At 34.3% G+C, this 10057-nt stretch overlaps 1 protein-coding gene across 3 annotated transcripts in view; it reads left to right on the forward strand.

Moving 5' to 3' along the window:
- Positions 1-7134, forward strand: part of LOC104111158 (two pore calcium channel protein 1A) — a 42613-nt gene extending 35479 nt beyond the window's left edge. For all 3 annotated transcript variants that reach the window (XM_070181393.1, XM_070181392.1, XM_070181394.1), the window contains 9 exons: positions 163-226; positions 818-986; positions 1343-1407; positions 1631-1721; positions 3727-3813; positions 5486-5566; positions 6255-6286; positions 6381-6490; positions 6737-7134. In XM_070181393.1, the coding sequence (XP_070037494.1) occupies positions 163-226; positions 818-986; positions 1343-1407; positions 1631-1721; positions 3727-3813; positions 5486-5566; positions 6255-6286; positions 6381-6468 (677 nt within the window). In that variant the 3' untranslated portion in view covers positions 6469-6490; positions 6737-7134. The remainder of the gene's footprint in view (positions 1-162; positions 227-817; positions 987-1342; positions 1408-1630; positions 1722-3726; positions 3814-5485; positions 5567-6254; positions 6287-6380; positions 6491-6736) is intronic.
- The last annotated feature ends 2923 nt before the right edge of the window (positions 7135-10057 follow it).

Below are 10057 nucleotides of genomic sequence, written 5' to 3' on the forward strand. Positions count from 1 at the left end.
ACAAGTATAATTATGTGAACTCATTCATCAGTGTTACTGTTTGTGAAGTTCTTTGCATTAATTGGCACTTCTCACTTCTATGGACATAGTGAGATTGGTAAAATCATTTTCTCTGCTTTTACTGGTTCTAACTCATTTTATGGATGAATTCAATTTTCACAGTTATTGGAGAAACAGCTACTTTTGTAGCCCCTGATGGTCTGACTTTCTTGTCCAATGGAGAATGGTAAAGGCCTCTATAGCTCATATTGCAGGGACTGCCAAATTTTCTACTCTTTGCAATTCTGGCATTTCTTGAGTACTTTAATTATTTTTCTGAATATATTACCATGTACAAGCAAAAGACTTTTTGGAGACGGTGAAATAGATGCGTGTCTCCATGATTTGATTGATGTTTTTTCTTCCTCAATAGGATAGAGTTTTGATTTTTTTTCTATGTGCTGTGTTCTGTATACTACTCTTAAAGTGAGGTATTAATAAGATTTAGGTGTTGTAGCTAGAGAATAGAGGCTAGAGAATGATTAGAAAAATTCTTAATTATCCTTACAGTGGTCACAACACAAGTCCTAGTATAATGCACATTCACATCTTCATGTGATTGCCTAAGATTATAGCATTGTCAAACTTTTAGAGTATGTTAATAGAATGTGTGTCACCGCAAGAGAATGAGAAACCCACTATTGGGTGCTTACAGTAAACAGGAATATGGTTGCACAGTTTACTCCGTGTCTTTTCTTTCTGATGCTTTACAATTTAGCGCTCCTGTCTTTTGGTTAGACTAAATGCTTCTGTGTGCTGACAACTATGTTGCTTACAGGATTCGCTATCTTCTTATCGCAAGAATGTTACGATTAATAAGACTCTTGATGCACGTTGAACGCTATCGTGCTTTTGTTGCCACATTTTTTACCCTTATACCAAGTCTGGTGCCATACTTGGGGACCATATTCTGCATCTTATGCTTTTATTGCTCTCTTGGTTTACAGGTACATTTGACTTCTTTTGTTGCTATTAGCCTATTACTATGCTAATCACTCCATTAGGATTTCATTCCTCTCATTTTCTGCTTATTAAATGAAGTAGCTTTCAAAAAATTTGTCCTGAAGTAATGGTGAACTCTGTTTTTAATCTTTCTGAAGTATAGACCTCCTTGTCCTTAACTTGACTTTTTCTCTGTTAGATTGCCTTTGGTTGCAGATTTTAGTCTATATGGCGTCATACAAGAAACTGAAATATCTTTTCCTCATCATTTTCTTTATTGATATTACAGTATTGTGTGTCTACTATTTTCCTATGCTTCCTCTGCCTTTTCATCCTTAGTTTCTTCTTTTAACTTGTGCAGATCTTTGGGGGGATTGTCAACACTGGAAACCCCAATTTAGCCCAAACTGATCTTGCTGGTAACGAGTATCCTTTTGTCAATGGTTAAATTAGAGCATTCTACAGGACAATTTTTCTTAACAAACGACAAGGGGATAATCTTTTTGTTGTTTCATAATTATCTTCTTGGAAGAACCTATTTTATCCTATTTATCATATAATATCAAGATCCCTTTTTCTTGTTGCATATTCTTGTGCTGTTCTCCACTTGGAAGTCAATTTATCAATTTTGTTTTCTTGACAGTCTAAGCTATTTGCTTTTTAACTTCAATGACTATCCAAATGGCATGGTCACACTTTTCAATATATTGGTGATGGGAAACTGGCAAGTGTGGATGCAGGTATCCTGATTTTAGGATTTCCTCAATTACCATTATATCTGCTTAGAAGAACTATCTTTTACTTGTATTTTTCGTCTTTTATCATTGAAATTCTTCATAAATCAGTCCTGTATTTTTCATACATTTAAAGTAATATTTTACTGAATTCTAACTTTGTTTCGTCAATGCTGTGATAGATATTTGTCTTTACAGATTGTGAATTAATTCCTTTGGAGGAAAAATTCTCCTGGATAATTGAGATGAAAGCTTGTCGTGTGGTTTTAAGAAAATGAGAATCTTACAGACGAAAAAAGTAACATCCATGTGCATTCACTTATACAGTGCACACATCACTTGGATTAGGGTTTCCGAAAGAGTATAATGGTTCTAGACTACTGCACCTGCTAGAAAATATTACACTTGTCCCTCATTGGTTGTGTAAGGGTTTCCAAAGGAGCTCAAATGATACTGAACTACTCCAATTGGCTTAAGGTTCTAGGATTTTGATGCTCAAATTCTTTAAAATCGTATTAGAGCTAGACCTATTCCTATTTTTCTTTTATCAAATATGGGCCCCCCAATTAATATTGTCCACGCACCAATGCACAGTCCCATGCATGGGGAAGGCAGGGATGTTAAGTATCCCATGCGATGAGCAGTTGCCTTCCCTTCTTATAAGGTTTTGGGAAATCCTCACCTCATGAGCTAGCTTTTAGGGTTGAATTAAACCCAATGTCCATTTTCGTAACCGCACCCATTACTTTAAAGTTTTGGTTTGGATGCTCAAATATTTCAGCATGTATCTGATCCAACCTTTGGTAGACCTGGACAGACACTTGTAAGTCTGATTCATGAACTCTATAATCAGGTTATGTTGGAGACATGCAATATCCTAGACGAGTATGTAAGGGTTTTCACTGATCTAAGACTTTGACCATTAGGCTGAGCATCCACCATTAGGCTGATGCTCAGATTCTTTCATAATGTTTATATTGACAAGTACATATACAGGAGGTATTTCTGTTATTCAGGAACATTTCCTCTGCTATGAGATGGTGATTATTATGTAGAGTGGTAATTAACAATTTTGAGAGAGGAGAGTGTTTCTCTTTTTTGCTTATTGAGTACTCACCAAAGAGATGGAAGTCGAAGACACTTGGCAAATTTCTGATGTTTGAGTGGTTTGTGAAAAGCCAACACCATTTGCTCATCCTTCTTTATGTGGTTTAAAAGATCAACGTTCTATGAATATCACAAATCTGGTTTTTTTTTTTCATTGCTCGGGTGCGGGTATCCGATACGGGGACGGATCTGAGTATCGGATTCGATAAAATCTAAATTTTAAGATTCGGGGGTGCGGATCCGGATATGGATACGGGTGCGGAGATTCGGCTAATAAAAAATAGAGCTATAAAAAATTATAAATTTTGAGAGATATTCTGTGAAAAACTTACATGAATATTGTACAATTCAATCTTTCATTCTCCAAGATGGACATTATTCTTTTATTGTTTTAAATCTGTTTTATTTTTTATTTTGAGAAATCAAAATCTCAATTTTTCTCCCAAATTTGTCGATGGACTCCGGTCAAAGTGTCCGAAGTCAGTTGACCGTATCCCGTCCCCATATCCGTATCCGGACGGGGGCGGCACCAAAATCGAAGAGTCCGCGCAACTTAGTTGATAAGTCATAGGTTTGGTTTCTCTTAGTGCTTTTTTGAGTATTAGCCCATACGTGAACAAAGTGGACTTTCTTTACAAGTTTAAATTATGTATTTGAGGATTCAATGAATCGTGGGAACTTATTAACTTTGAGTAACCTGTAGTAAGATGTTAGTTGTTACAACTATTTGCAGTTTTTGCATCTTTCATGCATTGCTTTATCGTGCAAATATAAAGAGTTTTGATGATTAATTCCATTTTGACAGTTCTGACCTGGCTGCTTTCCTAACTTGATGAATTTAAGTAGGTATATCTTATTACAATGGGTGATCCAAGTAGCTGATAATAATTTCCTAACATTTCAGAGCTACAAGGAACTAACGGGAACTGCCTGGACTTATGCCTACTTTGTCAGCTTCTATCTTATCTCAGTTTTGTGGCTGTTAAATTTGGTAAGCATCCATGTCTACTCTTTTCAAAGTCTGGTCTCTATACTTCCACTGAAGCTCTCCATAAACATAAAGGCAAACCAAAAAGTAAATTTCATTGTTGAGATAAGTCCTCATGAGTTCACTATGCCAGATAACATAATTACATTGGTAATGTGTCTGTTTGCATAAAATGAGGGTACTTCTCCAGTGGCTACCCATTTTTTGATCTCTAGGTACTTGAAGGTATACTACATCAATATCCAGTTTGTTATCTGTGTTTTATGTGCCTGCTCTTGATCCCTCCTCTTCTCTTAATGCGCAAAACAGACTGTTATATTGCTTTATTTGTGATTCAACATGTTTATGAGCTGCTGTCTGCTAAATTTATGTGCCTTTAAATTCCCTTGAGAGCTAATTATTTTGATGACTGGAAATATTCTGTATCCAAATTGATGTTTCCTAAGACCTTTGATTTCTCTCTCCATGATTGATACGGAAGTTGGAATTTGGAAAAGTTAAACCACTCAAAGCTGACCTCAAAATGTTCTAAACCCATGCCAGGAAGATTCCTCCTTCCTAAGTGGGAAGGATTTAGTTCCTTTAGATTATGAATCATCTGAGAAGATATAATCTAAATATGTTTACCCACCCATATAACGGACATCTGACACACACATACATACATACATATATATATATATATATATATATATATATATTCAAGTAGTCTTATTCAAGCCAATTCAAGCTAACTCCGTGTTTTGCTGCTGATATTTCTGGATCTTCATATTTATTTTATATTTATTCAATTTAAAAAATTTCATAAATGAGAAGATGTTTGAACAGATAGGTACCAGTTTTTTTTCATACAGAGTAATTAAAGAATTCTATACAGTTGACTGCCCATTTAGAGCCATTAATTGGGAAGTTGGACATTTATCATCACTGGATAATTCATGCACGAGTCAACTTGCCTTTTTCTTGATGACCTTAAGATCTCCAGAGATTTCATGGCTTTCCCCAGCCATGTTAGCATCACTAGCCTTTAGACTTTCCACTTCAGCGACCTTCCTGAGAGGGGTCAATAAGAAAACAACCCCTGCTTCGATCGTAGCGCTAGGAGTAATAGATTGAAGTAAATGATAAGGCATCTGCTTTTTTTTCAGAATTGCTAGATTTGTTCTGATGGCTGTCAAAATGGTCTCAGAAGCTTAGTTATGTATGCACAGATAATGATATAAGTAAGAAGTAATGCATGAATGTAATTTCGTAACATTTATGTTCTTGGTAGTGATACTGGTACATTTGAATATTGGAATGAAATGGGTCCAAATGGAGCAAAATGAATACTGAGGGTTCATACAGCTGATCCCAACTACTTTAAGGTTGAGGCCTAATTGTTATTGTTCTTGTAGTAATACTGGTTTGTGTGTACGACTATATTCTATATCAACGCAAGGTAGCTTAATTGTTCTACTCCTGCTCAATAAATTACAGAAGTTGTAATATTGCATATTTTTTAGAAACTTTTAGCTAATGATTTGTTTTTTATAGTTGATCTTATCATTTTTGCTTTTCCTTTGTGTTCGGACACTTTCTTCTTTCCTAAGTATTTATCCTCTGTATAGCCCTATAGCATGTATCAGTGCTGAAACGATAAACTAACACTTCACCTTTGCTTGGACTTTTTTAGATTGTAGCATTTGTCTTGGAAGCATTTCAAGCAGAAGTAGATCTAGAGGCATCAGCGAGATGTGTGGATGGTGATGACAAGGTTAGTTTATGAACAGCAGATAATTATTTCTTGTTATTCCTTTGCGGACAGGAACATCTTGAAAGACTCTAGCGAGTTGTTGGAGTTCTTGGCTCATCATAGAAATGCTCTGTTATTTTTTACCCTCATGAAAATTGTAGCCAGCAAAACTTACAAAGAGATATTCCTTCATGAGCTACCAGATAGGCCACTCTTAAAAAGAGAAGAACAGAAGCTGTTTTCAAATCATAATAAAATATTACTGCTAAATGTAGTAGCATATGGAATGACACCAACAAATATCTTGGTGCAAGCTATATTTAGCTTCTGCCCTATAAAACCTGTTTCTCTACTCTTCTCCCCTCACTTCCTCCTATTGTTAAATCCCCCAACTCTCTGCATTTAAACCAACCATTACACATCTTTTTCTGCAGCAGTTTTCATAACATACTAAATTGTATTCTTAGCTTTCATCACTATATAACCCTCAAACAGTTCAAGACTTTTATGTCTTTCCACCAGCCTACCCTCTGGTTTGCTCCTTTAGTCTTGAACCAAGTCCTCGTTAAACAAACCAATCGGTACTAACCTTGGAGATGTACATCTCTTATTTCGTTACTTAGCAGTGTTATCTTTGCTAAATAATAAGTATTTATACACTTTATTTCTAAGTACTCTTGTGAACCTGAATTCTCTTTCTATAATTCAGGAAGCAAAAAGTGAGCGGCGACGTAATGTTGGGTATGTGTTATTAACTAATTTTAAACTGTGAGAAATTTTCATTAACGCATATAGGATGTAACCAATTTTCTGATTGACAACTTCCATTGCACAGCACTAAGACTCGGAGCCAGCGAGTAGATTTCCTCCTCCATCACATGTTGAGATCTGAACTAACAGAATGCTCCAATGAGAATCCATAAGTTTGCTCCTTTCTCCATGCTGGTAACTTCATTTTTTTTTGGTTTAATTTGAATCTTGTTATTTTTTCCACAAACCTAATCATTTTTATTGTTTAATTTGAATCTTCTTATTTCTTTCCACAAACCTTCTTCAATATTGCATCCTTCATCATTATGTGGACATACACTAATATGTCCAAACCCATTTCTGATTGTAAACTTGACAGAAATGCTCGCATTATAGGTGTAAGCTGTTGACTCTTAACTATTATTTTTCCGTTAATTTCAGCTTTCTGCAGTCGTGTGAACATCAGAAGTTGAGTTATTTTGGTGGTGAAGAGAAAGCAATGTACATCTCCAACTAATTATGTGTGTGTATCGTGAATTGTAGTGTGCTCTGTAGTATAAATTCCATCAAGCCTAAACAAAATTTTAGCTGCTCCACTCAAACAAGCAATTAGCCAAAGTAATGTAGTAGTATCATTTATCTGCACCTTTGGGAAAGTATGTAAGGAAAAGATGCCCTTGTTTCACCTATGAACACCTCACACGCTGCTGTATTTCTCAATATTGTACGTTGCTTGCTTCTAGTTTTTCACTCTGCTGCTCAAACATTCAAATTAAAACATGATGTACTCAACAATTTTTAGTTTTTCACTCTATGTGGTCTATTGTTTAATTGATGCATATCTTTATGTTACTTGTTTAAGGTGATGCAAAATAAATCTTGGGAACCAATTGTGGAGAATTTAGGCTATATAGCCAAAATGTATTGCTGTTCTTGTTTTATTGGAGAACATAGCTGAAATGCTTGTACCGTTTCACATCATTTTCATGAAAGCATATATATAAGGTTGCTTTGACACGAAATCGTGAACAATCTTTTGCACCATTCCTAGTTCCTAGTGAAAAGGAAAATAAAACAATTAATCATTCTGGATACTGCTTCTCTGTATATCACCATTGTTAGTGAAAAGGGGATGCACCTTCCAGATGTATTTAATGGCTTGGCAAATGTGTTATCTATTACAACAGTTAAAGATGATTTGATAGTGTAAAAATTTGGTGTATATTACTTAATAAAATAAGAGCATCGTTGATAATCATATTATTATACTAAAAGTAGGAAGCTCCTACATTTCACAGTTGAATAATATCCTTTAAAATCTAAGTTACAATTTTGTCCCTATTAAAATAACTGATCTTCCACAAAACAATTACTCATTATTACATTAACGTGGTTGAAGATGGAGAATTTGATCATCTACCTATAATTAGTGGGCGTTTGGACATAAGAATTGTAAAATTCTAAAATAGAGGGAAATTTTTTTGAAGTGAAAATGGTATTTGAAATTTAGAGTTGTGTTTGGACATGAATATAATTTTTGGTTGTTTTTGAAGTTCTGTGAGTGATTTGAGTAAAAATTTTGAAAAATAACTTTTTGGAGTTTTTCAAATTTTCGAAAATTTCTAAAATGCATCTTGTGAAAATTGGAAATTTTATGAAGAAACGCTGATTTAGAAAAAAAGGAAAAAAATTCTTATATCCAAACGGGCAGACAGTAAATTTCCTTAATTATTACTCCTTCAAAAGAATTTTCCATTTCATCTTTGTTTCTTCTTCCACGGTAGTTACAATTTTGCAGAGTCTGTTTACATTCTTTACTCTATAAAATTGCATAACATACTTTCTAATCACTGCAGGCACATTATACTATTTTTCTTGTTATGTTTAAAGTTCCCTAAAAATCTATTGCGGCTATCCTTGGCAAAAGCACTTCACGTTTTCCAGAAGTAAGTTTTTGCTATATTATTATACTTTGCCTAGATGATCTGGACAATTGAAGATTAGTAGAATAATGTATAAGCTATTTAACATTTTCGCTTCCTCTTATTTCTTTCTTCATCTTTTTTTGTTTTTCTTAAAATTACCCCCCCCCCCCCCCGCGGCTCCTTTCTTCAGTTGCATGTTTCACTTGAAAGTTTAGAAGCATTATTTTTCTTGTCTTTTTCCTTGTCAAAAATCCATGTACAAAATAGTTAATAATTTATCTGGATTAATGATTTAATTAACCCGTTTAAAAAGTGTATTATTTCACTTATTATTTGGCCAATTTTAATCCCTCTTTTGTTACTACGAGTCATAATCTTGAATCGGACAAAGTGTCCTTGTACGTGCAAATGATATCAATAAAACCCTTTTGATATTAGTAACTATTAAATATCTTTATCATAAATAACTACTATTCTTTTTGTAGCTTTACACCATGAAATTGATTATGATATACTAGCCACCCTAAAGAAGACCTATGTTGATCGAATTTCTATACAACATCTACAAATTACTACTTTCATTCGACAACAACTTCTTGATATGTATGCGGCTGCGCAAGTAAAAAGGCTACAATTTCTTAAAGACAAATGAGAAACTTCTAGACGTGAAGTATTTGCAATCATAGCCGATGTTGCTCACATATTCAAATGTAATTTACATGTTGTTGAAATATATCACAAAGAAAATTGTCACGTTGAATATTTGGTATGACAATCCTATTTTACGTAAATAATATTAGTTCATATGATAATTGGACCTTCAACAATTAACTTGCTCTTGTATTTTCATCCCTTAAATTTAGTGTAAATTATCTCACACATTCTAATATTATTCATACCATTTAAAAGGTCTATACTTATTAGGTGGAAATCAAATAGGAAGATCCTATCGTCAAGATAGATTTATAATAGTATCTTTTTAAACTCTCAGTGAAGGTCAATTTGTCCCTGAGGAAAAAAAAAATCTGTTACATAATTTTGAATAATTTATTACATTTAGAAGTGAACTAGGTAAATTATAAGTGAAGTAGTAGTACTTTTATCTTCGGACACTCAACTTAAACACTTTGTAATAATTAAAATTATTTACGAGCAAATGAAGAGACTATCATTACAATCTCGTCATTATATTGAATTAAAAGAGAAACTGAATTAAATTTCTCAAGTTTATAATTCAAGTTGAAGTATTATAATCGTCCATATAAGTTTGCCTTCCTTTAAGGTGCCCACATGATTATCTTTCTTTGTGTTGTTCACGTAAACATAGAAGATTGTCTTTGATAATGCATAAAAAAGTTTCAATTTCCTTATTTTTTTCGTATGATCTCACCATTGACAAACAATTAAAATGCTAATTGTATACGGTAAAAATCGGTTAGTCTTTCGTACGAACTGGTCGAAATAGTAATGCATTGGATCGAAGATCAGGTTGAGGTCCACAGTCAGGTCATCAAGCTTCGAGCCCCGGGGACCGATCAATGTCGAGCTCGAATCCAAATCTAACTATGATGAAGTTACCGAGCTTATGAGGCAGAGACCGACCAACACTGTCCCCGAATCAATACAAGGCTCCGAATCATAATCGAATTCGAGTCAAGATCGAGAGCTCGAGTCGATATCGAGCTCGAGACAATATCGAGCTCATAGACAAAAGCCGTTGCAACCGCACTAGGAGAGAGAATCTTGGCAGGAATTATGGAAAAACTGATTTATCATGGGTCTCTCACTATATATTTTTAATTGTATCTAAAGTAGGATCCCTCCACTATAAATGGGT

This window comes from Nicotiana tomentosiformis, chromosome 7, assembly GCF_000390325.3.
Source record: "Nicotiana tomentosiformis chromosome 7, ASM39032v3, whole genome shotgun sequence".
In the NCBI taxonomy this organism is placed as follows: Eukaryota; Viridiplantae; Streptophyta; class Magnoliopsida; order Solanales; family Solanaceae; genus Nicotiana; species Nicotiana tomentosiformis.